Below are 27,329 nucleotides of genomic sequence, written 5' to 3' on the forward strand. Positions count from 1 at the left end.
ATAGATTTTTCTGCTGTGACTACTAACCCTTGACAAATTACAAATGAACAGAGTGGATTCTAGCTTGTTTCTTCTTACCTTTATTGATTCATTCAGCAAGAATATTGAATGTGCCCATTATGTGCTTACTATGTACCAGGTGATGAAAAGAGCTAGTGAGGTGGACTTAGACCATAGTATCCAGGTACAGTCAGCTGTTCTCAAAGAACAACTAAAAAAAAAAAAAAAAGTACAGCCAAATTTGTTTGAGTGCCCCTCCTCTTCTCTTACTGTCATCTTTTCTTGAGGTCTCCCTTCGAGGTTTCTGCCATGGCTATGCTGGTCTACCCCCTCCCCATCAGTAGATGTTCAATTCAAAATAGATGCCACTAATTCCTACTATGGTGCAAATGACTACAAATCTCTCAAAGCATGGACCTGCAAACGACCCATCCTGTAAAGCTGGCTGCCCCTGAAAGACTGTTCCTATGTATAGAAAGCAAGGAGGTTCCAGGCAGAAGGACCTAGAGAATTCATTCAGTCTGAACCCTCTCAGTTCACAGTGGGGTAATCAAAGCAGGCACAAGTAACTTGGTCTAAGCAGGATGACCCAACCAAGGAGTCATGCAGCCAGGCTGAGCAGGGAGCAGAAAACGGCTTTTCCATACTCCATGGTGTACACCATATGTGCGCTAAGCACTTTCTGATTAGGTTGTGCAGAATGCCCTAGGGAGATACTGAGGCAGGACAAACACATACATTAGACCAAAAGCCCTTTGGCTGCACTGATTTGAAATGCTGCCCTCATTATGTATCAAATTATCCAATACGCAGAAGACTGTTCTACAGCTGTCTCTTCCTGCAGAGCACCATGATGTTTTAAAGTCCACAGCTTTATAACATATTTTGATACCTGGTAGAGGAAGTCCTCTTTTTTTTTTTTTTTTTTCCTCCAAGAATGTCTTGGCTGTTCTTATACAATCACTGCTTCAGATAAACTTTTAACTTCTTCTTCTCCTTTTTTTTTTTTTTTTTAAGTAGGCTCCATGCCCAACATAAGGCTTGAACTCACGACCCTGAGATTAAGAGTCACGTGCTCTACTGACTGAGTCAGCCAGGTGCTCCTCATATGAACTTTTGAAATCGCTTTTGAGTAACACTGATACTGAATCTTCTTCAGCACTTTTGTTTATACCAGTCACTGGGCACTCTGAGAAGTCAGGCACTCAATTCCTGCCCTTGGGAGCTCACAAAACAGCTGAGAAGTGTAACCAAACAAGAAGTGTAAAACAACGGGAATCTCATGCTTTGGGTAACAAGAGCCAAATGAGTGAGGGGGACACACAGATATAACCTTTGTGAGTTCCATTGTCCCTGCAGGCTAGGAAGGTCATGGGAGGCTCAACAGGGAAGGTGACATTATAGTGAGTGTACTTTGATAGGTGAACAGGAGTTTGTCAGGTATAGAAGAGAAGAAATGTTTTGAGTTGAGGAATTCAGAGAATGCTTCCTGGAGGAGACATTTCATTTGAGAGGTGAGTAGGCATTTGCCCCATTCAGAGGGTGGCATGAAGGAAGGGATTGCCCTGAGCTGGGAAGGTCACAAGGAGGCTCTCTGAAGACATGTTAGCTGGGTTTTGAGTTGGAGGAATCAGAGAAGATGCTGGAAGAGGTTAATTAAATAAAAAGGATTTTATTAGAAAAGGAGATGACAAGGAGATGACATTTGACCTGGGCGTTGAGGGTTGAGTGAGCAGATCACCAGGGGAGAGGAGAGTGGAGGTCGTCACAGAAAACATTTCCCGGAGCAAATAGGAAACCTCCTGGCTTCCTGCCCCTCGCTAACATCCAAGATCCAGGATCTAAGCGTCCCACCGCGTAGGCGCTGGGGATTCTGAGGCGGCGGCCCTGCAGTTGCCATTTCCCAGTGTGGGGAGCCGCGAAGCCAGCTCCGCTGGGAGGGCTGAAGCTTACACAGGTTTGCGAAACAGGGTGGCAGAGCTCAATGCTTTTTGTCGGAATCGACCAATGGGATGGCGGCACCCGGTTGCCAGGGCTACAGAGGGGGCCGAGAGGGGCGGGTCCTGGGCCCAGGGGCGGGGCCCGGGCGGGGCTTATATAAGCGGACGGCAGGCTGAAGGAGGGGCGTGGGGTCGGTGGCTGCTGGGCGGGCGGGGCGCAGGCCGCGCGGCCCGAGCCTGGGGGGAGAGGGCGAGCGGAGGCGCCGAGGAACCGATTCACTCGCTGGGGAGACCTATGGGCCGAAGCCGTGTAAATGCGTTTTAAGGCGAGTGCGGGGAGTGGCTCGGGGAGCCTCCGGGAGCGGGCGCCCTCGGCTCCTCCAGTGCTGACCTGTCCCCGGCCCCCTTGCCTCCTCTCAGCAGGGGCCTCGGCTCCGCAACTGCCACTCCTCCTCGGGGTGTTGCACAAGTTTCGAGGTCACCGGCGACCCCCCCTAGCAGCGCGCCTGGCTCTGGCCCCCGCGAAGGAGGACCGGGCTTGGTAAGGCGGTGTGGGGGGCGGGTCCTCGGCCCTGCACTCGGGAGGGCTCACCAGGACAGAACCTCAGCCTTCGGCTCCCTCCCGGGAGCCTGCGACCCCCACCCACCATGTGGCCCCATGCACCCTTAGAACCCTAGCACGTCAGGACCAGCCTGGCCCTCCATTTCCAAACGGTGAAACTGAGGCTAGGGAGTACCCAATGTCACGCAGCAGAGGACAGACTCGAACCTAAGCTCTTGCTCTCGGGCTGAGACTCCTTGGTGGGGCCACTCTCTTAGTTGGGCGTGGTCAAGACTGAGGGTCCCCTGAAAACTTCCCCACTGGAGCTTCTTGGCTTTCCTGTACCCTCTCGTTCTTTCCCTTTTTGCTAAAACCCGAGTTTCATAACTGGAAAGGACCTCCAAAATAATACATTCATTTTACAGATTGGGAAACTGAGGCTCGGAGAGGCAGTGAATGACATCTAGGCATGTAATGCCTTGTCGCAGTACAGGGTTCCTGATCGTCCCCACACTTCCCAGTGAACTCAAGCTCCCCGGGCTTGTGCTGGCGGCGGGTGTGACAGGACTGAGAGCCCTGGCTTGGGGGAGGTCAGAGAGGGCAGCGGAGGGCAACCCCCTCCAGCAGCTCCCTCACTCTACACCTCCCCTCCCTGCAGTGTGTTGCATACTTTCTGAGGCGGCGGGGCTGTGGCTCCATCCAGCCCATCGGCTCCTCCTTCTCGGCATGGCTGGCTACTTGAGCGAAACGGACTTTGTGATGGTGGAGGAGGGCTTCAGCACCCGAGACCTGTTGGAGGAGCTCACTCTGGGGGCCTCACAGGCCACCACGGTGAGCCGCTGGGAGCGGGGGTGGGTCCCCTGTTCCCTGTGCAGGCCCAGCTGCCTTCTCCCAAAGGACTTCTCAGGCCTTCATCTTCCCTCACTTATTTGCTGTTCAGTCCCTGCTGTTGGCCGGAGACGGGCTCATTGTATCCCCATTTCCTTGTCCTCGTCCCCAAACTTTGCCCTTCCTGCCTGCCCTGCCCTGATGAACCACCACCACCACCTACCCAGCCTTCTGGGTCAGAAACCTGGGACTCCTGCTTCCCCCACCCACACCCCTCTCATTGGCGCATCACCAAGCTCTGACCACCACCTGTGGTCTTCCGAGGCCCTGGCTTTGTAGATCAGGCCTCATCTCTCTAGAGGCCCTCTAACCTCCTCCCTGCCTCATCCTGCCTGCCTCATCCTGCCTGCTCCCACTTTATCACGGCCACGCTCAAACTCAGAACTGTTTGGCGGTTCCCCGTGACCAGCAGGGCCAAGCCAGAACTCTCTGTCTTCACAGTCCCTCTCCCAGCTTTCCCCACCATCTATCATGCTCCATCAGAGCCCAACCACTGCTGGTATTTTCCCCAGCGATGCCATGTGCTCTGTTGTCGCCTCGTTTTCCTGGGCTCTTCCCTCTGCCTGGAATGCCCTTCTGCCGGCCTCTCTCGCTCTGTTTCTGTCCTTCCTCATTACTCATCAGTGTTACTTTTTCCTACTCTCCCAGGCGGATTTTTTATGTCCCTTTCTCCGTGGCTTCCACTGCCTTCTGTAGGAACTCCAGTCGAGTTTATTGGACGGGCTTGTAATTTCTTAAAGGGTTTTTTGTTCTCTTCAAGACCCAAGCCCTGTCTGGTCATCTCTGTCCCTTAGCATAATGTCAGACACCAAATGGGCTTCAGTAAAAAAGTCTCCATAAACAGGAAACTGAGTCCCAATGAGGGTTGAAGTGATGCTGTCTCACCCACAGTCTCATTCATGTTCAGCCCTCAGCAGATCTGCTGCCCAGCTCACAGGCATGGGTTGCAGTGCCGTGGAATTAGCTCAAGGCTTCAGCGACCACCTATATGTGGAAGACAGTGGGCTGCAGGCCATAGCTTTGGCCCGCAGGGATTTATCAGATGAATGTGTACACGGTTCCGATACTTTGGAAGCGTGTGCAAAATGCAGTGAGAGCATTAAAGGCAGAATTGCTTTATTGGTTTGGGGGAGGTGGCATTTGAGCTGAAACTTGAAGGTGGATTGCCTTTTCAGAGAAAGGGTCTTCTGCGTGAAGGGCATGGTGGGAACCAGAGCTTGGAGTTGGGAAAACACTCCAGCTTGCAGCTGGAGCTTGAGCTGTAGCGAGGGGAGGGGCTGGAGCCAGATCACAGAACCCCTGAACGCAGGCTGAAGAGTCTGCCTTCTGTGCAGAGACTTTTAGAGCAGTGTGGCTGTGGCGGAGCCGGGCTCAGGCTCGGGACAGGTACCTGGGAGGACCATAGATGGCCCGCAGCAGGAGGGGGCTGAGCGGGGCCTCACATTTACCCTTCTCGTGCAGGGTGATGTTGCTGCCTTCTTCGTGGCCGACCTGGGTGCCGTCGTGAGGAGGCACTTCTGCTTTCTGAAGTGCCTGCCGCGGGTCCGGCCCTTTTACACTGTCAAGTGCAACAGCAGCCCAGGTGTGCTGAAGGTCCTGGCCGAGCTGGGGCTGGGCTTCAGCTGTGCCAACAAGGTGAGCCCGTGCCCCCCACTGGCGCACTGCCCCTCGCTGCCTACTCAACACACACATGGCTGGGCTGCTGCGGGTGGCCCCCCCCCCCGCCCCGCCCCGGGGAAGCAGGGGTGGCCTGCAGTTGGCCCCTGCCCTCTGGGAAGGGCCACCCACTCGGGAGGCGGTTAAGGGATGAGGGAGGGCAAAACAGGCATGGAAGTTCTAAACTGGAAACTTGTGTGTCTCTGGGTAGGTGGGTCACCTTTTCAATGGAGATTTTCAAGCTTCTTGGCCTAGAGCTATACATGGTATAAAATGTTCGATTAAAGTGAAACAAAACGAAAACACCTTTTATCATTATTTGTTTGTTTGTTTTATAGTCTTATTAATGTGTGACAGTACATTTTCTCAACTATTCCTTTGAGAATTCTGTTGTGTTGCCCATTTTGCTGCCCTTCTAATTCGATTAATGCTGTTGTCTTAATCGCCTCTTGCTGTCTCTAGATTTATTTTGCTTATTTACTATCATTCTCTAGTCGTTGAACTACGATGTGCTGGTCAGTGTGTAAGTTGGGATGGCAACACGGTGTTGAGCAAGCCAGGCTCCCTTGTCCCAGAGTTGAGAACGCTTAGCTTATCATTTTCATCCTGTTCTTAGTTGATAAAAGCCTTTAAGCTATAAAATTTTCTTCAGAGCATAGCTATGGATATATTTATTCATTCAGCAAACCTTTTTTGAGCAACTATCATGGGGCCAAGTCCTATTTCAGGTGGGGATTTAGAGAGTGAATGAAACAAACAAAACAAAAAGGCCCCTCTTTCATGGAACTTGCTTTCTAAAAAACAAGTTCAACAATGAAAATCTATATTATTTTATAAGATGGTCGATGCTACGGGGAAAATTGAGGTGGGGAAGGGAAGTAGGAAATGTTGGGAGGGAGGATTATACTTTTATATAGTTTGGTCAGGGAAGGCTTCACTGACATTTGAATACAGACCTGAGGGAAGCAAAGGGTCAAGCCAGGTGGAGAACTGGGGGAAGAACATTCCAGGCAGAGGGGACAGCAAGTGCAAAGGCCCTGAGGTGAGAGCAAACCCGGTGCGTTGTTGCTTTGTGATGTTGTCATTACTGTTATTTAAAAAAATTTTTTTAAATGTTCATTTATTTATTTTGAGGGAGGGGGAGAAGGGCAGAAGGGGGGTGGAGAATCCCAAGCAGGCTCTGCATGGAGCCTGAGGCAGGGCTCGAACTCACGAACTGCAGGATCATGACCTGAGCTGAAATCAAGAGTCAGACGCTTAACCAACTGAGCCACCCAGGTGCCCCATTACTGCTATTTTTTTAATGGTTAGTAATGATTATTTTTAGGGGAACTCCTTTTAAACCCTTGTCAGCAATATGGCTGGGAATTCGTGGATCAGTTCTAGCAGTTTTTTGGTGGAATCTTTTGGGTTTTCCATATAGAGTGTTATGTCATCTGGGAAGAGTGAAAGTTTGACCTCCTCCCGGCCGATTTGGATGCCTTTTATTTCTTTGTGTTGTCTGATTGCTGAGGCTAAGACTTCCAATACTATGCTGAATAACAGTGGCGAGAGTGGACATCCCTGTCTTGTTCCTGACCTTAGGGGGAAAGCTCTCAGTTTTTCCCCAGGGAGGATGATATTAGCGATGGGTCTTTCATTATACGGCTTTTATGATCTCGAGGTATGATCCTTCTTATCCGTACTTTCTTGAGGGTTTTTTATCAAGAAAGGATGCCTTATTTTGTCAAATGCTTTCTCTGCATCTATTGAGAGGATCATTTGGTTCTTAGCCTTTCTCTTATTGATGTGATGTATCACATTGATTGATTTGTGGATATTGCACCAGCCCTGCATCCCAGGTCCAAATCCCACCTGGTCGTGGTGAATAATTTTTTTAATGTATTGTTAGATCCGGTTGGCTAATGTCTTGTTGAGGATTTCTGCATCCATGTTCATCAGGGAAATTGGTCTGTAGTTCTCCTTTTTAGTGGGGTCTCTGTCTGGTTTTGGAATCAAGGTAATGCTGGCTTCATAGAATGAGTTTAGAAGTTTTCCTTCCATTTCTATGAACAGCTTCAAGAGAATAGGTGCTAATGCTTCTTTAAATGTTTGTTAGAATTCCCCTGGAAAGCCATCCAGCCCTGGACTCTTGTTTCTTGGCAGATTTTTTTTTTAATTTATGAAAAAAAATTTTTTTAACATTTGTTCATTTTTGAGAGACAGAGTGTGAGTGGGGGAGGGGCAGAGAGAGGGGGAGACACAGAATCCGAAGCAGGCTCCAGGCTCCGAGCTGCCAGCACAGAGCCCAACGCAGGGCTTGAACCCATGAACCACGAGATCATGACCTGAGCCGAAGTCGGGTGCTCAACTGACTGAGCCACCCAGGCGCCCCTGGGAGATTTTTGGTTACTAATTCTATTTCTTTACTGGTTATTGTCTGTTCAAATTTTCTATTTCTTCCTGTTTCAGTTTGGGTAGTTTATATGTTTCTAGAAATTTGTCCATTTCTTCCAGATTGCCCAATATATTGGCATATAATTGCTCATAATATTCTCTTATTATTGTTATTTCTGCAGTATTGGTTGTGATCTCTCCTCTTTCATTCTTGATTTTATTTATTTGGGTCCTTTCCTTGTTCATTGTGATCAAACTAGCTAGTGGTTTATCAATTTTGTTAATTCTTTCAAAGAACCAGCTCCTGGTTTCATTGATCTGTTCTACCATGTTTTTGATTTCTATGGCATTGATTTATGCTCTAATCTTTATTAATTCGTGTCTTCTGCTGGTTTGGGGTTTTATTTGCTGTTCTTTTTCCAGCTGTTTAAGGTGTAAGGTTAGGTTGTGTATCTGAGACCTTTCTTCCTTCTTTAGGAAGGCCTGGATTGCTATATACTTCCCTCTTATGACCGCCTTTGCTGCATCCCAGAGGTTTTGGGCTGTGGTGTTATCATTTTCATTGGCTTCCATGTGCTTTTCATTTTCCTCTTTAACCTCTTGGTTAGTGAGGAGGATTCTAGAAGGGGGCCCTGGAGGAGAAAGAAGGAGAGCTAGCCTGGGCAGGATGACAGGGGTAGGAAGATTCTGGGTGGGAAAGAGGTGTGCACCATGGTGGAACAGTGAGAATGAGAAGGTTAACCTTTATCAAAGACGAATGTTCATGCTCTTAGTGAGTGAAAGCTGAGTCCACCCCTATTGTCACTGCAAAGCCCCTTTGCGTTAGCACTTGCTTTGCACACCTAGTTTCGTGTGTGTGTCACATGAAGGGAGGTGCATGGGGAGAGAGATAGCCATTTTACAGTTGAGGAAACCATCGGCCAGCCACGCACAGCTTGCCGGTAGCAGGACCAGGACCCCCCCCTGCAGCACGCTGGGGGCTCTGCTCCCAGAGAGGAGGAAGGGGATCCTTTTCCAGCCTTCTCAGTCTAGGGTCAAGGACCTCCTGTGCATCTGGAAACCCAGAGGTGGTACACTGTGCTTGGCCCTCTGGCTCAGGGCCGGTCTCCACAAAGAGCAGAGTTGTGGGGTGTTAGGGCTCAGAAGGATCCTGAAGTCCACAGGGACATTAAAAGCATGTACCGTTGCTGAGTGCTTCTGTCGGGCCAGGCACTTTGCTGAGCGTTTTCTGTAGGTGATCTCATTTTATTATCGCAACAACCCTGTGAGGTAATTATTATTACCCTGATTCTGTGAGGAAGCATTTAACATACGGGAAAGGAGGCACAGAGGGTGAGGGACTCACTGGCAAGTGGCCGCTTGAGTAGGGCCAGTGGCAGGGGGGTGGTCTCCGGCTCTCTCACTGCATCTTTCCATTGTCCTTGGGGAGAGGATGGCAGAGCTGGGCCCCAGCTGGTGACCATTGCTTTAGCTAACGAGTGGGCTGGGAGAGGCCAAGGCCCCTCCCCGCAGGCGGGAAGATCACTAGCCTTTGGGTACATTCACTGAGAGGTGGCTCTGGGATGCACAGCTTTTCTTGAAAGGCCAAGGCTGCCCTCTTCTGGTGGGACATCACTAGTGGCTACGCCTGACAGCTCCACGCCTTGGCCAACGTTGAGGGAGGGTTGACGGAGGGCCGGGTGTGAGCAAGGGCCGGGTGTACAGTTATGCCACAGACAGGTCAAGGGCACAGGCCATGCCTCGCGTGGGGCTACAGTCCACCCACCCACCTTCTCAAGGACCTTCTGTCACTTCCCCTGCCCCCATCCTGCCTTCTCTTGCAGTCTCTATCAGCATCCTCCCATCTTAAAAAGCCTTCCCGGGACTCCATACCACCCCCCTGCCCGGTCCCATGCTCCCACTTGACGGCCAAACAGAGTTGTCTACACTCGCCTGTCTGCGTGCACCTGGCTCTTTGCTTCAGCACCTGCATCTGAGCCACTGCTTCCCCACTGCCACTGTCACTACTCTGAGGAATCTCCTCTTACCAACGTCCCCAGAGATCTCCAGGATCCAGTAAGCACTTTATTTTCAACATTCACTTTGAATTATTCAAATCACCCGTTGATTCACTTACACACACACATAGGCCATTGGCTTTATGTCTCCAGAGATAATCACCATTATGAGTTTGAGTTTGGTGGGTATGTGGTACTTAAAAAATACTTACAAATATGATCCATAGAAAATATACAAAATATAAAAGATATTTATGTGGTGGGTACTGTGTCTCAATAGCTTTAAACTCAGCAGGTGTTGGCAATCTGTCCATGTTGATGCATTTAGACCTTGTCGGGGACACAGGTCCTCTTATTAGCCTGATTCTCAACAGCATTCAGCACAGTGACTGTTTGTTTTTGTGATAATAACACTTAATGTGAGATCTACCCTCTTAGCCAATCTTCAAGGGTACAATATAGTATTCTTAACTATATAGGCAGAGTTCTACAGATCTCTAGGACTTAATTCATCTTGCAGGACTGGAACTTTATGCCCACTAAATAGCAATTCCTCATTTGTGACATTCTTTTTAAAAAAACTCAACAGTCACCTATGCTCCCAGTTGTAAAGCCTTCAGCAGCAAATCAACTGATGGGGGACACAGCTCCGCACCTGCCCCACCTCGCACGGGGCGCCTCTGACACCCGACACCCTTCTCCTGTACAGACATGAATTGCGAGGCAAGGTTTGCTGTGATGGGAGTGATGTTATAATCTGTGTATCGTTCCCCCTCTTCTGGACGCATTCTTTCTCCTTCCCTCTCCATAGGTCCCAGGTGCTGACTTCCTGCTCTCAAAATGGGAGATTCCTCTGGATTCTGTCTCAGGCTCCCTTTCTCTTGTAAACTCTCCTTCCTCTTATGGAATTTCATCTCCTTCCACGGCCCTGAATACCATCAATGTGCCACCACCTCCCGCATTTTGATCTCCAGCCCAGACCTTCTATCCAGCAGCTGACTTGATACCACAGGGTGCCCGGAACCCGGGTGTTCAAATGCGCTCATGATCTCCCCCTTCGAGAAGGGCCCCTCGGCCTGCAGGGCGTGGAGTCAGACATGCCCACATTGCAATCCACCACCACGCTTGCCAGCCCTGCCTCCAGAGCACAACTCCCCCATCTGTTACCTCACCCAGGGCAATGGTGACCGGTCCCTCCAGAATCCTCTCGGCCCTTCCTGAGCCCTGAGTTCACATGGTAGCCAGAGTGATACGCATTTAAACCTTGCATTTAAAATGCAAATCTGACCATGTCGTTTCCCCTCGTGAAACCCTTCAAACGGATTCCCGTGACTCGCAGGGTAAAATATAAATCCACATCAGCCCACCCCCCTGCAGCCTTATCTTCCCCCACTGCGCTCCCCCTGCCCAGGCCCCCCCAGCGCTCTCTCTTCCTTGACTAGGCCGAGCACATTCTGCCTCAGGACATCTGCACGGGCTGTCTCCTCTACCAGAAACATTCTTTCCTTCCTTTTCCCCCTGGATATGACCTCCTGTGGAGCTCAGCTTAATTTTCTGACCCTCAGAAAAGCTGTCCTTCACTCCTCACACCTGGGTCTCACCATCCCACTTTCCCCAACCTGAAAGCTTCACAGGGTCAGAGACTTTATTTTACTCACCACTTGTTTTCTTTAGCACCAGTCATAGAGGCTGGCATGTTAATAGATAGTCAGGAAACACTGGTCAACTCAGTATTGAGGTTGAATTTTCCATTACAAGTACTGTGGCTAGGAACTGGTGTAGGCTAAAGTCTGGCAGTCCTGTCAGCTTTGCCACTCGAAAGCTGTGAGACTTTGGACAAGTCACTTAACCTCTCTGAGCCTCTGTCCTCTGTTTCCTGTCTCATAAGATTACTATGAGGATTAAATGAAAATGTATATAAAATATATTTTTTAATGTTTTTATTTATTTTTGAGAGAGAGAGAGAGAGAGAGAGAGAGTGACAGGACATGAGGAGGGGAGGGACAGAGAGAGAGGGAGACAATGAATCCGAAAGCAGCCTCCAGGGTCTGAGCTGTCAGCATAGAGCCCAATGCGGGGCTAGAACTCGTGAACCACAAGATCATGACCTGAGCTGAAGTCAGATGCTCAACCGATTGAGCCACCCAGATGCCCCATGTATATAAAATATTTAATGCAATGACTGGCATATGGTAATCCTTCAATGAGTAACAGTAGTTACTGTTTAAGTATAAGTATATATATCTAAGTATATACTGTTTAAGTATAATCGAAGCTAAATCCCAAGTCCCAAATTGCTACCATTGCTTCTTCTCTTACCTCATGTGGTGAAGCTGGGAGCAAAAACACGTTTTCATGTCCACTCAGACTCAGGGTCTTTGAAAGCAAGCTGTGACGGCTGCAACGCCAGCCCTGTCCCACTTTGCTCCTTACTACCTGTGTTTCTGCAGGCAGGTGGAGTCCTCTGAACTCGATTTTGTCCTCTGTAAAATGTGGCCAATAAATACTTCATAGGACAGTTACTGGCATCACATGGGATAACTCACAGTAGTACCTCGTGCTGAAAAGTTGCTAAATTTACATTAGAGTCTTATTATAATTTTTTTTTTTTTAACTTTTATGTTTGAGGGACAGAGAGAGACAGAGAATGAGCAGGGGAGGGGCAGAGAGAGAGAGGGAGACACAGAATCTGTAGCAGGCTCCAGGCTCTGAGCTGCCAGCATGGAGCCCAATGCGGGGCTTGAACCCATGAACTGTGAGATCATGACCTGAGCTGAAGTCAGACGCTTAGCCGACTGAGCCACCCAGGCGCCCTTTGAGTCTTATCAAAAACTCAGAGTGGCTAAAAACGGCCCTGTGCCTGCTATAGCATTTCAGAACTGGCTTCCTCTTGACTTCCTTCCCTTAATCATGGAGAGTCAGACTTGAGTTTGAAAGCTGGCCCTGCCTCCTTGTTGCTGCATAGCCTCTCTGAGTACTAGTTTCTTTCTCTATAGAGTGGATCCAGTGCCCCTCTGATGATGGGGTTATTCTAAGGGGTAAATAAGATAGTTAATCCAAAGCAAGGGTTGGCAAACCATGGATGGTTACCACATCCAGGCCACCGCCTGATCTTGTGATGCTTGACTGGGTCACATCCACGCTCGTTTACTTATGCACTCTCTCTGGCGGCTTGAGTAGTTGTCACACAACCTACATGGCCCACGCGGCCTAAACCATTTGCTCACTGGCCCTTTACAGAAAAGGTTTACTAACATCGCATTCGGTGCCTGCTTGTGGTGGGCGCTCAGTGACGATGGCTGCTCTCATCATCATCACTGTCTGTACCATGAATGCAGCAATCTCGTGGAACGGTGTTCCGTAAAGGTGAGGAAGACGAGGCCCCTCGGGGACAGGGGCTTGCCAGGGTCCCCCGGCACAGTGGTACGCGCACAGCAGGACTTTGGATGTGGGATGACTTGGTTCGGTGAACTCTCCACCACATCAAGGGATATTCTTTAAACGTTAAATCTGTCAGGAAAATGTGTCACATGCCTACTGTCAGGGCCGTTATGACTCCATGTCATGTCTTTGTGTGAATTAGGAAATATATCCCTTAAGACAGTTGTTGTGATGAATACACTGATTTTGTCAGGATGAGAGGCTTTACTGCCGGGAAGTTGTAACAAATATATAAATCTACCATATGTATCCTCTGCGGATGGGACGTCCCCCCCCCTCAACTGCACAGTGTGCTACCTGCGTGGCTGGCTGTGGCAGCCTTGCCTGTCCGACAATGGTGAACCAGCGTGAGTCCCGATTTTCATGTCTCTGTTGTGTGAAAATGAGGCCCCCTTCTTATGGACGTCCCCATGCGTAGCTATGACTTTGCCCCTCGTTTGTGCTTCTCGGCTTCTGTGGGCCCGGTGGGCCCTGAGCCTCCTCACCTTCACCTTTGGGACCCCACAGGCAGAGATGGAGTTGGTCCAGCGTATTGGCATCCCCGCCGGTAAGATCATCTACGCCAACCCCTGTAAGCAAATTGCACAGATCAAGTATGCTGCCAAGCATGGGGTCCGGCTGCTGAGCTTTGACAACGAGCTGGAGCTGGCAAAGGTGGTAAAGAGCCACCCCAGTGCCAAGTAAGCCGAGGACCGCTCACGTGGGGGGCTGGGCCGAGTGTGAGGACAGCGGGCATGGGCGGGGTAGTGGTGGAGCAGAGGACCCTGCCCTGGACCCGGCCACACTCACGGGAGGCTGGGGCGGGCACTCCTGGACTGGACCCAGCATGCCAGGGCCTGACGAGGACAAAGGCAAGAGTAACCATTACAGCCCGAGCAGAGCAAAGCCCACGGTATTATGGAGGTCAAAGTCGCGGGCCGAGAGCAACAGGGGGTGGTCAGGAAAGCTGCGCCAAGGAGGTGGCATTTGAGGTGCACCTGAGGGGTGAAAAGAACTAGGAGGGCGCACAGACAGTGCATCAGAGTGAACTGCTGAAGCAAGGAACGCATGGAGGTCGGAAACAGCAGGGGGCGTTTGAGACATGAGCAGGAATTTGGTGTGGCTGGAACATACCATGTGTGCGGGGCGAGGGCAACAGTGAATGTTGGTCAACACGGTCACAGGGCAGGGGCCTGGTGCAAATGGGCTCTGGCAGGGGTCAGGGCTGGACATTCTGCTCGGGCTGTGGCTTGCACGTGGTCACTTGAAACCCTGGGGATTCCAGGGAGGGCCTCCTCGGGATGATTTAAATCATCATTTTGTCTGTTTTAAATGATATTGGGGTTCTCAGTAAGACTGTGTTTAAAAAGTGGTGCCTCTCATGCAAGAAAAGTTGGAAAAGTCCGGCTGGTGTGGAGGCTGGTTGAAGAGGCGGAGCTTCTGGAGAGGACTGAGGAGGTCGGGACCAGGGCAGGGGCCTAGGGATGGGCCCAGGGACGTTCAGAGAATGGACTTGACAGGCCCTGGAGGCTGACCGGCAGTGCAGGGACATGAAGGGGTCAGGGACCTGCGGGGCGGGCAGCTCTGAGTTTACACTCCTTTTCTCGGAGAGGACGTGGCTGGGGTAGGGGGAGGTGGGGTCCACCCGGCAGAGGTACCTGTCTCCTCAGGATGGTTCTACACATCGCTGCTGAGGACTCCCCGAGCCGCCTGAGCTTCAAGTTTGGGGCGTCGCTGAAATCCTGCAGACACCTGCTTGAAAATGCCAAGAGGAGCCACATGGAGGTGGTGGGTGTGAGGTGAGTACCTGGAGGCCCCACCACCCCTGCCAGGCCTGCTGCCCCTTTCCCAGGAATTAATCAACTCTGTACAAGAGCCCCCTCAGGGCCTCCAAAGGAGGCCATCGAGTCCTGCCATCAGAGGCACAGAGTCCTCAGGCCACAGGCCTAGAGTCCTGCTATCGGAGACTTTCCTCTCTTTGGAAAGAAGGTTTGGAGTGTCCCGCTGACTCAACCCCATGGTCCCCACAAGGTCTTGTCCTTGGAGGTTCCCGGAGAGACCTGTCTTTGCAGGAGTTAGACCAGCCTGTAGGCCAAAGGTTATGCAGCCACATCTTTGCTCTGCCTCTTTTCTTGCAGGGATATGGAAGAAGTCATAATAAAGGCCTAACAGTATAGTTTTCATTGATCCTGTGCTTAGGATATGCCAGGCACTGTGCTAAATGCTTCAGGTACATTATCCCACAGCCCTGTGGGATCTTATCCCCACTTTATAGATGGGGAAACGAAAGCACAGGCAGGCTACACCGCTGACAGGTACATACAGACCTGGCTGACGGTAGGGCCCTGGTCCTCATCCCAGAAGGCTCAGCCCCAGTGGCAGCACAAAGGGATGGGAGGGACACCAAATACCAGCGGACCTTAGATCTGGTCTCTTGTCCACTCCTTACTTCCACAAGACCCTTGGAAATGCATTTAACCTTTGAGACCCTCAGTCCCTACATCTGTAGAATGGGCACAGTGTCCAATGTGCCTGTCCAAGGTTGCTCCTGGCTGGGGCTGAGCTGGTGGCACCTGGGGCCCTGCACGTAAGCCAAGTCTCTTCCTCCCTCCTCAGTTTTCACGTTGGCACTGGCTGTCCTGACCTTCAGGCCTACACTCAGTCCATCGCAGACGCCCGGCTTGTGTTTGAAATGGGCAGTGAGCTGGGCCACAGGATGCACATCCTGGACCTTGGTGGTGGCTTCCCTGGATTGGAGGGGGCCAAAGTGAGATTCGAAGAGGTAATCCTGGGGTCAGAAGTGTGGTACTGGGCTCTGTGGGGGGTGGGGGGTGTGTACTGGGCACTGTGAGTGGGTCCTATGTGCTGCATACTGTGCTTGGTGCCTTACCTGGATTATCTTTTTTTAAATGTTTATTTATTGAGAGAGAGAAAGAGAAAGAGCAAGCACGTGAGTGGGGAAGGGTCAGAGAGAGAGAGGGAGACAGAGAATCCTAAGCAGGTTCTTCGCTGTCAATGCAAAGTCTGATGCTTAACCTACTGAGCCACCTAGGAGCCCCTGAACTATCTTATTATTAGCCCTGTGTTACAGCTGAGCAAACTGAGGTTCTTGGAGGTTATGTCACTTTCTGAGTCCCAGCTCTGCCTGTCTCTAGCCCATGCACAAATTTGAAGCTTAACCAGTGTTATTTGCTAAGTCCTAAAACTCTTTGAGGGCCTGGTACGCTCTGTTCTCCCTTGGGTGAGCTGATGAGAAATGAAAGGGGAGGGCGGGAAAAGGAAAAGCCCACCTTCTGTGTACTCCTCTCAAGATGAAATCAAGAAAAAATGTGTCGCCGCAATCCCCACTCTAACCACTAGGGGTCGTTCTCCTTAGTAAGAGCCTGGTCCTGGAATATCCACATCCAGGGACTGACCCTAAGAAAATAACCCCTGATGGACACAAAGAGCTTCAAAGATGAGCATTGTTGCGGTGTTCATAACAGAAGTCCAGTGGACTTTCCTGGTCCATCTAACACTCGGGAATTGGTTAAATTATGAAACGTTTGTATGACTTACCCACTGAGGTCATTCACAGAATCTGTTGAGTAAAAGGTTATAAATATATATATATATATATATATATATATATATATATATATATATATATATATATATTTATATAGCCCTATTATGTTTATAATAAAAATGGCATTTGTATCAAAGAGAAAAAAAAGAAAGGGACTACTCCAAAATGTTAACAATGATTAACAATCTGCATGATAGAATTAAGGGTGGTTTTGATCTTTTTTCTTCTCTTTATTTTCTGTGAAAAAAAAAAAACATGTCTTTTAACAGATTGGTCATTTATAAATTTTTTTTTTCAACGTTTTTTATTTATTTTTGGGACAGAGAGAGACAGAGCATGAACGGGGGAGGGGCAGAGAGAGAGGGAGACACAGAATCCGAAACAGGCTCCAGGCTCCGAGCCATCAGCCCAGAGCCTGACGCGGGGCTCGAACTCACGGACCGCGAGATCGTGACCTGGCTGAAGTCGGACGCTTAACCGACTGTGCCACCCAGGCGCCCCCAGATTGGTCATTTATAAAAGAAAGTTCCATATCAGGGCTTCTGGAATCTGAGACTACCTCCTCCCATAATGTAGGCGTTGAGGAAGTTGACTTACATGAGTATAAGAGTCTTGACCCAGCTCTCTCTGCCTCCTACCTTCTTGGCCAATTGTCTGTAGTCCCCAGCTGGGAACTTAGCAGCTGCCAAGTCCTTCTTTCTGAAATCAAAGAAGCTTTCAAGAAATAGACTTGGAAGGGTGCCTGGATGGTTCAGTCAGTTAAGTGTCTGACTCTTGATTTTGTCTCAGGTCATGATCTTAGGGTTTGTGGGATTGAGCCCTGTGTTGGTCTCTGCACTGACAGCATGGAGCCTGCTTGGGATTTTCATTCTGTCTCTCTCTGCCCCTCCTCTGCTCGTTCTCTATCTCTCAAAATAAATAAACTTAAAAAAAAAGAGAAAAAGTTGTTAAAAAAAAAAAAGAAATACACTTGGAGCTATAGCAAGTCCTTAGTATGTAAACCCCACATTTCAAATATGTAATTGTCTCCCATCCCCCTACCACCAGATTTGTTCTGTGATCAACTCAGCCTTGGACCTGTACTTCCCAGAGGGATGTGGTGTGGACATCCTTGCGGAGCTGGGGCGCTACTACGTGACTTCGGCCTTCACCTTGGCAGTCAGCATCATCGCCAAGAAGGAGGTTCTTTTGGACCAGCCTGGCAGGGAGGGTAGGTGCCAGGTGGGCAGCACAGCCCCATTTTTTCCTCAAGCTAGGGACAGTGGCTGGCCGAGCAAGGTCTGGTTTTAGGGAATGGGGAATTTGAAGGATGGATCCTTGCTTTAGGGAAACTTACAACCAAGTCCTTTCTTACCTCCAAGATACTTATTATTGTTTCTTCCTATGCATGTTTATATCTTGTGAAGATTGAGATCAAAACAACCTCAGGGAGAATAGATACTTTACTAACCCATTGTACAGATGAGAAAATTGAGAGCCAAAGAGAATACAAGTGAATTGCTTAATAGGAAAAAGTAAAGCCTGCATTCGACCTCATGTCTGTCTCCTCTCCAAAGTACAGACTCTTACTCATCCTACTGATTCTCATAACATAATGAAAATAATTAATAACAACTTATATTTGTCTAAGTCTAGTTATAGATGACAGAACATAGGCATAGAGAGGTCGAGTCACTAGCCCAAAGTCACACAGCTGGTAAGGGGCAGTGCCTGGATTCAAGTGCAGGCTGGACTGACTCATGGTTTTCTGCCCACACTGCAACATCAGCACTCATTTTTGCCTTTTCAGATAGATCAATTCTCCCATCAGCCTCTTGAGTGAGTGGGGTCAGGGACTCTGATCTTGGGGTTTTGTCTTCTGCTCTAGGACCCCAGGCAAGAGAGCTGAGGTCTGTGTGTCTTCCCCTGAGAATCCATTTGGCAGGGTGGTGGGCTCCAGGTAGAAGGTTTTCTGTGTGTGCGTGTACCTGTGTGTGTATGTGTGTAGAGACGACATTCTTCTGGCTTCCTTTATAAATCTGGGTGATTGCCGTATCTAATCCAGCCAGGAGACCTGGTTTCTCATTTCAGCTCATGCACTTGCCCCATCGTGTGTGGGGCAAGTGGCTTAACATCTTGGGGTATTGAGTTTGGCTGGGCTGCTCTTTTGCCTTTGCTGGGCATCCAGGGGCTCAGATGCAGGCAGGAAGTAAGTCCTGGGCAGGGTTGCTCAGCTGCAAGCGTGAGTGTGCACAACATGAACCTCATGTCATAGGAGGAGGCAGGACCCACCCCATAGTTGAGGAAGGGGCAACCTTTTTGCTTCAGTTACCTATCATCCTTGCTGAGCCTACCATTGTGCCAGTTCCCCAGCCCCAGCCCCCCTCACACTGCTGCTTGTACTTCCCCTGACCCCTCCCCTCCCCACAGAGGAAAGCGGTTCCACCCCCAAGACCATCGTGTACCACCTCGGTGAGGGCGTGTATGGAATCTTCAACTCAGTCTTGTTTGACAACACCTGCCCTACCCCCATCCTACAGAAGGTGAGCCTACCCCACGTGGGCCTGTTTTCAGTTGTGTGTGTGTGTGTGTTTAAATAACATTTTGGGGGTGTTTTTATTTAATTTTCAAAAAGTGAAACATTCATTATAGAAGACAGTGGGATGAAGGAGATTATCATCCATAATCCTACCACGTAGAGATAGACGTTTTGAACATTAGATTTTTCAGTCTTTAAAAACTGTATTATATTTAAAAAAATAAAGTTGGATTGTATTGTTTTGTAACTGCTTTTTTTCCCACTCAATATGGGGTATAGCTCTTTCCATACCATTAGCTAATCATTGACAACATGCTTTTTGAAGACTACGTATTATTTTAACTCATCTAACCCTAGTGGTTTGGTTTCCTGTTTTTGAGCACCGCAAGTATATCTTGACATCCATCTCTGATCAAGCCCTGGAGTGAATTTCTAGAAGTAAAAAGAAACAGTTCGTCTTTAATGGGTTTTTCTAGGTTAACAAGGGAATAGGAATGGACAAAGAGGGGGAAGACAATCAGGCACACCGTTGTATTTTTGTCTATGTAGCCCCTTTTCTGGAAGGGAACTCAAGTGCCTAACCAGCACCTAGACCATCATGAGTGCTCAGGGTGTTTTTGTTTTGCTCTCTCTTTCCATCCTGTCTAGTTTTTCAAGACCCACTCAGGTGTCAGCTCCTCTTTGTAGCTCTTCCTGCCCCGCGTCTATCACAGGCAGAAGGAGCCCTCCTACCTCCAGGTGCCCAGGCCACAACTTGATTGCATCCTCATTCTGTAGCTGGGTTGTTAAATGTGGTTTCCTCCGGCTAGTCTGAGTAAGCCTCCCTGATGTGCTCAGGAATTCACTTTTCCACTGTGATGCACTAGCCCTGCCTGCATTCTTGTGGTTTCCCACATCCTTCTGCACTGAGAAAGAACCAGGCTGGCCTCGGCCAGCCATGCCCCACGTCATACAGGAGGGTGGCAGCTGCTTCTCAGTTCCTGTCTCCCTTAGACCCCCTCCGCCTTCCAGTGCACCTCTTTCTGGTCCATGCAGTCCCTGATCCACTCCCTGTTCCCTTCAGCTCCTCAGATGAACGAGTGGGCCCAGCCCACTACCACACCCCCCATCCAGAGTCTCTGTTTTGATTAATCTCCAGTTGGTGTTGCCGTCTCAGGCCCCACGATGTTACTGACCCTCTTTGTGGTCTGTCCTGTTTCTCCTCTGGATGATGTTGAAGTTTCTTCCTTTGGGCTGTCAACCACTTACCAGGTCCAGCCATGTGACCAGATGCGGGGTCGGGCCCCAGTCTGGTGGTGGAGACAGATGACAGCACACATAATAAGTTAGCTACAATTGTGTTGGGAGTGTGTCAGAGGGACCCAGGCTGGCTGGGGTTTCTGTACCTTCTTCCCCAAGGAAGATCCCCTTCACTAGTCAGGATGGCAGCTTTGCATCCCTGCTCTTTGTTCCCCAGGACTTTGTGTTTGGACCTCATGTACAGAAAGTTATATTCAACATAAATCTTGGTTCAAAGTATACTTATCATCATTGGAGCCTACTTGGCCCTTTTTTGTTTGCTTGCTTTCTTTCTTTTTAAAAATTAAATAAGGGGCGCCTGGGTGGCTTAGTCTGTTAAGCATCTTACCCTTGATTTCAGCTCAGGTCATGATCATGGTCATGATCAGCATTAGGTCATGGTTCATAGGTTCGAGCCCCACAACAGGTTTTGTGTTGATGGTGTGGAGCCTGCTTGGGATTCTGTCTCCTCCCCACCCCCTCTGCTCCTCCCCAACTTGAAGGTGCATGCGCACACACACACGCACACAAACACACTTTCTCTTTCTCTCAAAATAAAAGACATGAAAAAAAATTAAGAATTTAATAAATATTTGAGTACTCTCAGTATGCAAAGCACTATGCTGAGGCCTGCACAGAATAGTAGGTGAGAAAAAAAGGTCTATGCTTTGGAAATACAATTCTGCTGGGTAGGGGTGTGTGTGTGTGATTAGTACCTAGGCCACAACAGTGTCATGAGAAAAGTACAGAAAACTACAGAACAAGTATTATTGGACTTTTTAAAAAAATATTTTAGTATATATCTTTAAAAGGAAAAGACTTTTGGGGCACCCTGGGTGGCTCGTCAGTTAAGTGTCCAACTTCGGCTCAGGTCATTATCTTGCGGTTTGTGGGTTCAAGCCCTGTGTCGGGCTCTGTGCTGGGAGCTGGGAGCCTGGAGCCTGCTGCGGATTCTGTGCCTCCCTCTCTCTCTGCCCCTCTCCTGCTTGCACTCTGTCTCTGTCTCTTCCTTTCAAAAATAAATAAACATTAAATTTTTTTTTATTTTTAAAGGAAAAGACTTTAGAAAAATCATAATATCATTATCAAATTAGAAATGAACAATTCCATAGTATCCCCTATCATCTTGCCTCATAGATGGGTTTTCTAGTTGATGTGCTGAAATCAGCAGCCAAAAAAGGTTCACATACTATATTTGGTTGAATTGTCTCTCTACTACCTATTAGTCTCACCAACATTTTTTTTTTAATTCTTTATTTGTTGATGAAACTGACTAAAACTGGTCCTAAAATTTCCTGCATTCTGGATTTTCCTGATTGGTGAATTCTCTGGATCCCTTCACTGCTATTGAATACGTTATGCTGTGCCTTTTTCTTTGATACTAGGTCGTTAGATTGAATGGTTTCATTAGATTCCCAATCAGTTTTGGGGTAAAAATGTTTCACGGGAGAACGTGTCTCTGTAGTATAATACAAAGTGTATTACTTTCTTTTTAGTGTAATAAGCATTCTTAACATTTTGCCACCTCATTCCTTTGTCTCTTCTCATGCAAAGTACCCATGTGTTGACTCATGTGTTACCATTTTTTCATATAGGTTTTTCTTTTTTTTAATGTAGTTTTTTTTCTATTGTAGTAAGAACACTTAACATAAACATCTTGTAACAGACGTTTAAGTGTATAATACAGTCCTATTATCTATAGGCACAGCAGGTCTCTAGAATTTGTCCATTTTTCAGAGCTGAAATTTTATGTCCATTGATTACCAACTTCCCATTTCCCCTCCCATCACCCCTGGCAACCATGTTTCTATTCTTTGTTTCCATGAGTTTGACTATTAGATACCTCGTATAAATGCAGTCGTGCAGTATCTGTCCTTCTGTGACTATTTCAGTTGACATAACATCCTTAACGTTCATTCACGTTGTTGTATATTGCAGGATTTCCTTCTTTTATAAGGCCGATAATATTCCATTGGATATATGTATATACAGCATTTTTTAATTCATTCGTCTGTCAACGGACATTTAGGTCTTGGCAGTTGTTAATAGTGCTGCAGTAAACATGAGAGCTAATACCTCGTAAAGACCCTGATTTAAATTCTTTTGGATAAATACCCAGAAGTAGGATTGCTGGATCTCACCATAGTTCTATTTTTATTTTTTTTTTAAGTTTATTTATTTTGAGAGAGGGAGAGAGAGAGAGAGAGAGAGAGAACGGGGTAGGGGTAGAGAGAGAGGGAGAGAGAGAATCCCAGGCAGGCTCTAGCTGTCAGCACAGAGCCCAGTTTGGGGCTTGGTCTCACAAACTGTGCAATCATGACCTGAGCCAAAATCAAGGGTCGGACCTTAAATGACTGAGCCACCCAGGTGCCCCAGGTGGACTTTTAATGTATAAACATTTTAAGCATTCATTGAGTGGTCTAAAATGACATATATTTAGGGTTAAAGATACGACTTAATAAATGTGAATTGGCACTTTATAAATACAAGCTATAGTTGGGTGTGGAGAGGGGCCCAGATGAGGTAAGTACCACAGAAGTTTTATAAGAATCTTGGGAACCAGAATTCAGGGTACAAGCTTCAGTCACTCCACTCTACCTGAAGACCCTCTCTCTGTTGACAAGATTGGGCTTTCTTACTTGCCATTGTATTTTATTCTAGTGTTTTATGGTTAAAAAAGCAGGACTCTGTCTTGAGTGTATTGCAATAGCATTTGTCAAGTGTGGATCTGGTTAGTTTTTATCTTAAAAATCCTTAAGTAATGATTCCTAATGCTTTTTTAAAATTACTCTTTGCCATACTATACACTAGTTTTATTTTATTTTTTCAACTATGTCTTGTCTTTATCCTGACCTTTTGATAATTTTTTTCCTTGTTCAGCCTATTCCGTAGTGTTTTGACAATAGCTTTGTACTGTGTTTAGAAAACCAGTAGGGTGCCTTCTATTTCCAGCAACGTGGTAGTCTAGATACTCTCAACAGCCGCCCCACTGACAACAAAGAAAACGGGATCCTGACTTACAAGAAAGCAGGGGATCCTTCAGAGGTCAAAATTAAATCAAAGCAGGCATCTCCACTTAGAGTGAAAGCCAGTCTAGTCTCCACCCAATAACCAGAGAGATCCTTTAAAAACGTAAGTCAAATCATGTCTGGTTTTATTAAAACTGCCTAAAACCCTACTCTGGTTCCCATGCCACTTCAGATTAAAGCCAAAGTCCTCCAGGGGCTTCTAAGGCCCTCTGTGACCTGCCCTGTCTCTTCTCTGATCCCCTCCCTCACCACTCTCTGGTCTTGCTCATCCCATTGCAGTGACCGCAGCCTCCTTGCAGTTCCTCAAACTCCCCCAGGCACATTCCTGCCTTAGCACCTTTGCACCTGCTCTTCTGCCTGGATCACCTTTCTTCTAAGTACCACATGGGCTCACTCTTTTACCTCCTTTCCATCTTTGCCCAAAGGTCATCTTCTCAGTGAGACCTTACGCTTTATATAAAACTGCAACCTGCCCCTCCCCCGCTCTGTTCTTTCTTTTATTTCATATCATTTATTATCTCCCAATATACTATATAATTTACTTCTTTATTTTGTTGTTTGCCTCCCTCCTGCTAGACTGTAAACCCCATAGGACAAGGACTTTGTCTATTTTGTTTGCCATTGTGTCCCAAGCACATAAAATAGTGACTATTCAAATATGAGTCAAATGAGTTAATTAACCTAGAGAGAAAACCTAACTCTGAAACTGGTTTCTCTCTGGGAGTGTATGCTGAATCCTTGTAGCATTGATCTTCAGTTTTGATAGCTGCATGGGTTCCTAGGGACTCAGTCAGGATGGGGAATCTGATAGGATCCCTCACATAAAGCTGTGGACCCCTCAAAAGTACATCATCATTAGTGTAAGGGTAAACCAGAAAACACGTGTCCCACAGAGGAGGCCAGCAAACAACAACAACAACAACAACAGCAACAACATGTCTTTTTGACCTTGGTAGTGGTTGGAAGAGGGCACAGAATTAAGAATTTACAGCCATAAGCCAGCCTTTTCCTGGCTTTGTTGCCCAAATTCATATTGTCTGATGTGTTGTCTGATAAACCTCAAGGCTAGAATTTATTTTATCTTGCAGAAGCAAACACAACTTCTCTCTGCAGTAGAAATATTCAGCCTAGGCTTCTAAGAATTCTCACAAGTGCCAAAGTACATGAGCTCACATTAAAAAAATCACAAAACACAAAGAAATAGGTCACCCTGAAGGAAAGCCAGCAGAAGTCACAGACAGCAGAATCAGTCCTGCAATTATTTCATGTATTAGAATTATCATATGTTAAAGATAAAACAAAATATTTACAATGTTTAAAGAAATAAGAAACTGAAAATTACACCAAAGAATAAGCAAATATAAAAATATTATCTAACAGATTTAAAAAGGATTAAATAGAACTTCTAAAAATGAAAAGTATGAAAATTGTAATAGTGCACAGAGTAAGCAAAGCTATTAGAGACAGTTGAAGAGAGGATTAGAGAATGGGAAGACAGAGCGAAAGAAATTATGCCAATGTAGCACAAAGACATGGAGACAGAAAATAAGAAAGGCACAGGAAGTGGCAGATAGAGTGAGAAGGCATAATGTCTGAACTATAATCATAGTTTCAGGAAGAGATTGCATGAGGACACAGAAACCACACCAGTAATTTGAACAGGGAAATTTTAATATAAAGAATTGTCAACATTTATATATGGTTAATTACTAAAAGGGTCAAAAGCAGTTACAACCACTGGTAAGAGAGAGTGAAGAAGGAAGCAACTCAGAGGAGGGCTCCCCCTTCCAAAGCTGAGGTTGAAACCTTTGAAGAAAGGCTGTGACTGTCACAGAGACATGCAGCCTGCCAGTGACAAAGAAACTTGTCAGAGGGTGCCCACCACAACTGACTCATAGGGGCAGCCTGCTGCTGAGTGGAGAGGAAACTTGCTGGAGGGTGTGGGCCAAGGTTGAACTGTGAAGGCCACTGAGGTAAGAACTACCAGACCCTCATATGCTGAGCCATAGGGGGCCACAAAGAAAAACAGCATACTAAAAGAGGAAAAGTCTTTTCTTCCCGATCTTGCCAGCAACCTCTGTTGACAAAGCCTAACTTAGAGCTACCTGGCAAATAAGGAAAGTCTATAGCGTTCAGCTCCAGTACCACAAAGCAAGGCAAAGAAGGGTGGATTGGGGGCTGAGAGATAAAAAGTTAATAACTGGCAGAGAGTCAATAGACTGGGAGAGAGTAAGACCTATCTTCAGATTTAGGAAATCCAAACAAATCCCAAACATTAGTGAAACTGAATACTATGGACAAAGAGAAGATCTTAAAACTAGTGAGAGAATTGAGACAGATAGAAGACTACCTGTAGAATAATGACAGACTTACAGCTTATTTTTCTCCCATAACAATGGAAGGAGGAGATCCTGGAGTAGCAGCCTTAATGTATCAACCTAGAATTTTGTATCCAGCAAAATTGCTTTTCAAGAATGAGTATGGAATGTAGGCATTTTCAGACAAAGCAAATACTGAGAGACATACCTTCACAAACAGAAGTTCTAAAGAATATACTTCAGGCATATGGAAAATGATTCCAGATGGATGGTCTGAGTTGCAAGAAGGAATGGTGACCAAAGATAGCTAAATATTTGGGTATATCCAAAGGATCATTGACTGTCACCACCACCCCAACAATAACAGTTAATTTGTGGGGTTAAAAATAGGTTTCAGGTGTGATTAGGTTCAGCTGTGAGTAGATCCCAACTTACATGACTTGAATGAAATACTGAGGCTTATTTTGCTCATGTAGATGTCTAGACACAGGCAATCCTGAACTGGTATAGTGGTTTTAGAGTCATATGGAACCATATTGCTTCTACTTGTACCTATTTCTAGGTGTTGTCCTCATCTTGGTAGATACAAAATGAAGTGCCAGCCCTTACAGGAAAGAAGACGAAGTAAAGCCGATGTGCCAGTTGTCTTTTAAGGAAACTTCCTAAAAGTAGCCACATAACACTTGTGTTTTACAAGTACATAGCCATGGGGCTAAGATGTTAGTCCCATGGCCCTAACTACCTGCAAGGAAAGTTAGCAAATATGGTCTTTATTCTAGGTGGTCATGTTCCTAGCAAAAACTGAGGGTTGGAATTGCTGGGGTAGGCAATTAGCAGCCTCTGCCACAAATAAGATCAAATAGAACACTGGACAACATGAGAATGTAAGTAGGGAGGTAAAGTGACCAAGTTGGTGTTCTAGGGTTTTTAACTGAGAGGAAGATATTGATTAATTTTAGACTTTAGACTCTAGAAACTTGATTTTTGATAGGGCTTGCAAAGAAGATCACTGGGGATTGTTTAATATATGATGCTGGGACACCTGATTGTCCACATGCAAAAAATGAAATTGAATCCCTATCTCACAGCACATGTGAATATAAATCCCAGATATCAATATAGGAGAATATCTGTCTGACCTTGAAACGAGGAAGAACAGTGAAAAATCTCTTAAAAACCAAAAAGGAAGAAACTGATGTTTGTCTACACTAAAATGAAGAGCTTCTGTTCATCTGTTAGCAAAAGGAAAGAGGGAATCACACACTGTAAGAAAATATGGAAACACATATATAAACTGATAAGGGATTAGTAGACAGAATATATGGAGGATTCTTATGTAAGAATCTTAAGAAAATAAGAAAAGCAATACAAAATAGAAAGCAACAGAAATAAGGCAAAAAGACTTTAACAGGCATTTCCCAGAAGAGGAAATCCAAATAGAAAATGAAAAAGTGCTCTACCTCCTTGGTAATCAAGGAAATACAAATGAGGAGACACCATTTTCTACTGACTAGATTAGAAAAAAACAAAGCATGACAATATCTAAAGTTGGTGAGGGTATAGAGTAGTTGGATCTCTTAGACACTGACAGGAGTTGGTATTTCTACTTTGGGAAACAAGTTGGCATTACTCAGGTAAAGTTAGACGTGTGTATAACATATCTTCCAGCAAGTTCCCATATGTATTTGGGGAAAAATACAAGAATGTTCACAGGAGCAATTTTTATAATATAAAACATTGGAAACAACATTAATGTTTGTTGGCAGGGTAATAAACAAATTACCGTGTATTCCATATAAT

The 27,329-nt window shown here is 46.9% G+C and overlaps 1 protein-coding gene across 4 annotated transcripts in view; it reads left to right on the plus strand.

The window, feature by feature from the left end:
* Positions 1 to 2,363: 2,363 nt before the first annotated feature.
* Positions 2,364 to 27,329, plus strand: part of AZIN2 (antizyme inhibitor 2) — a 32,455-nt gene continuing 7,489 nt past the window's right edge. For 2 of the 4 annotated variants that reach the window (XM_042951112.1, XM_042951115.1), the window contains exons 1-8: positions 2,364 to 2,481; positions 3,140 to 3,312; positions 4,831 to 5,004; positions 13,347 to 13,519; positions 14,489 to 14,617; positions 15,435 to 15,600; positions 17,434 to 17,596; positions 18,796 to 18,908. In XM_042951112.1, the coding sequence (XP_042807046.1) occupies positions 3,208 to 3,312; positions 4,831 to 5,004; positions 13,347 to 13,519; positions 14,489 to 14,617; positions 15,435 to 15,600; positions 17,434 to 17,596; positions 18,796 to 18,908 (1,023 nt within the window). In that variant the 5' untranslated portion in view covers positions 2,364 to 2,481; positions 3,140 to 3,207. Of the gene's footprint in view, positions 2,482 to 2,906; positions 2,949 to 3,013; positions 3,038 to 3,139; positions 3,313 to 4,830; positions 5,005 to 13,346; positions 13,520 to 14,488; positions 14,618 to 15,434; positions 15,601 to 17,433; positions 17,597 to 18,795; positions 18,909 to 27,329 lie in introns of those variants that run through there. The other 2 variants (XM_042951113.1, XM_042951114.1) reach the window with 2 other exon arrangements.

This window comes from Panthera leo, chromosome C1, assembly GCF_018350215.1.
Source record: "Panthera leo isolate Ple1 chromosome C1, P.leo_Ple1_pat1.1, whole genome shotgun sequence".
Classification (NCBI taxonomy): Eukaryota; Metazoa; Chordata; class Mammalia; order Carnivora; family Felidae; genus Panthera; species Panthera leo.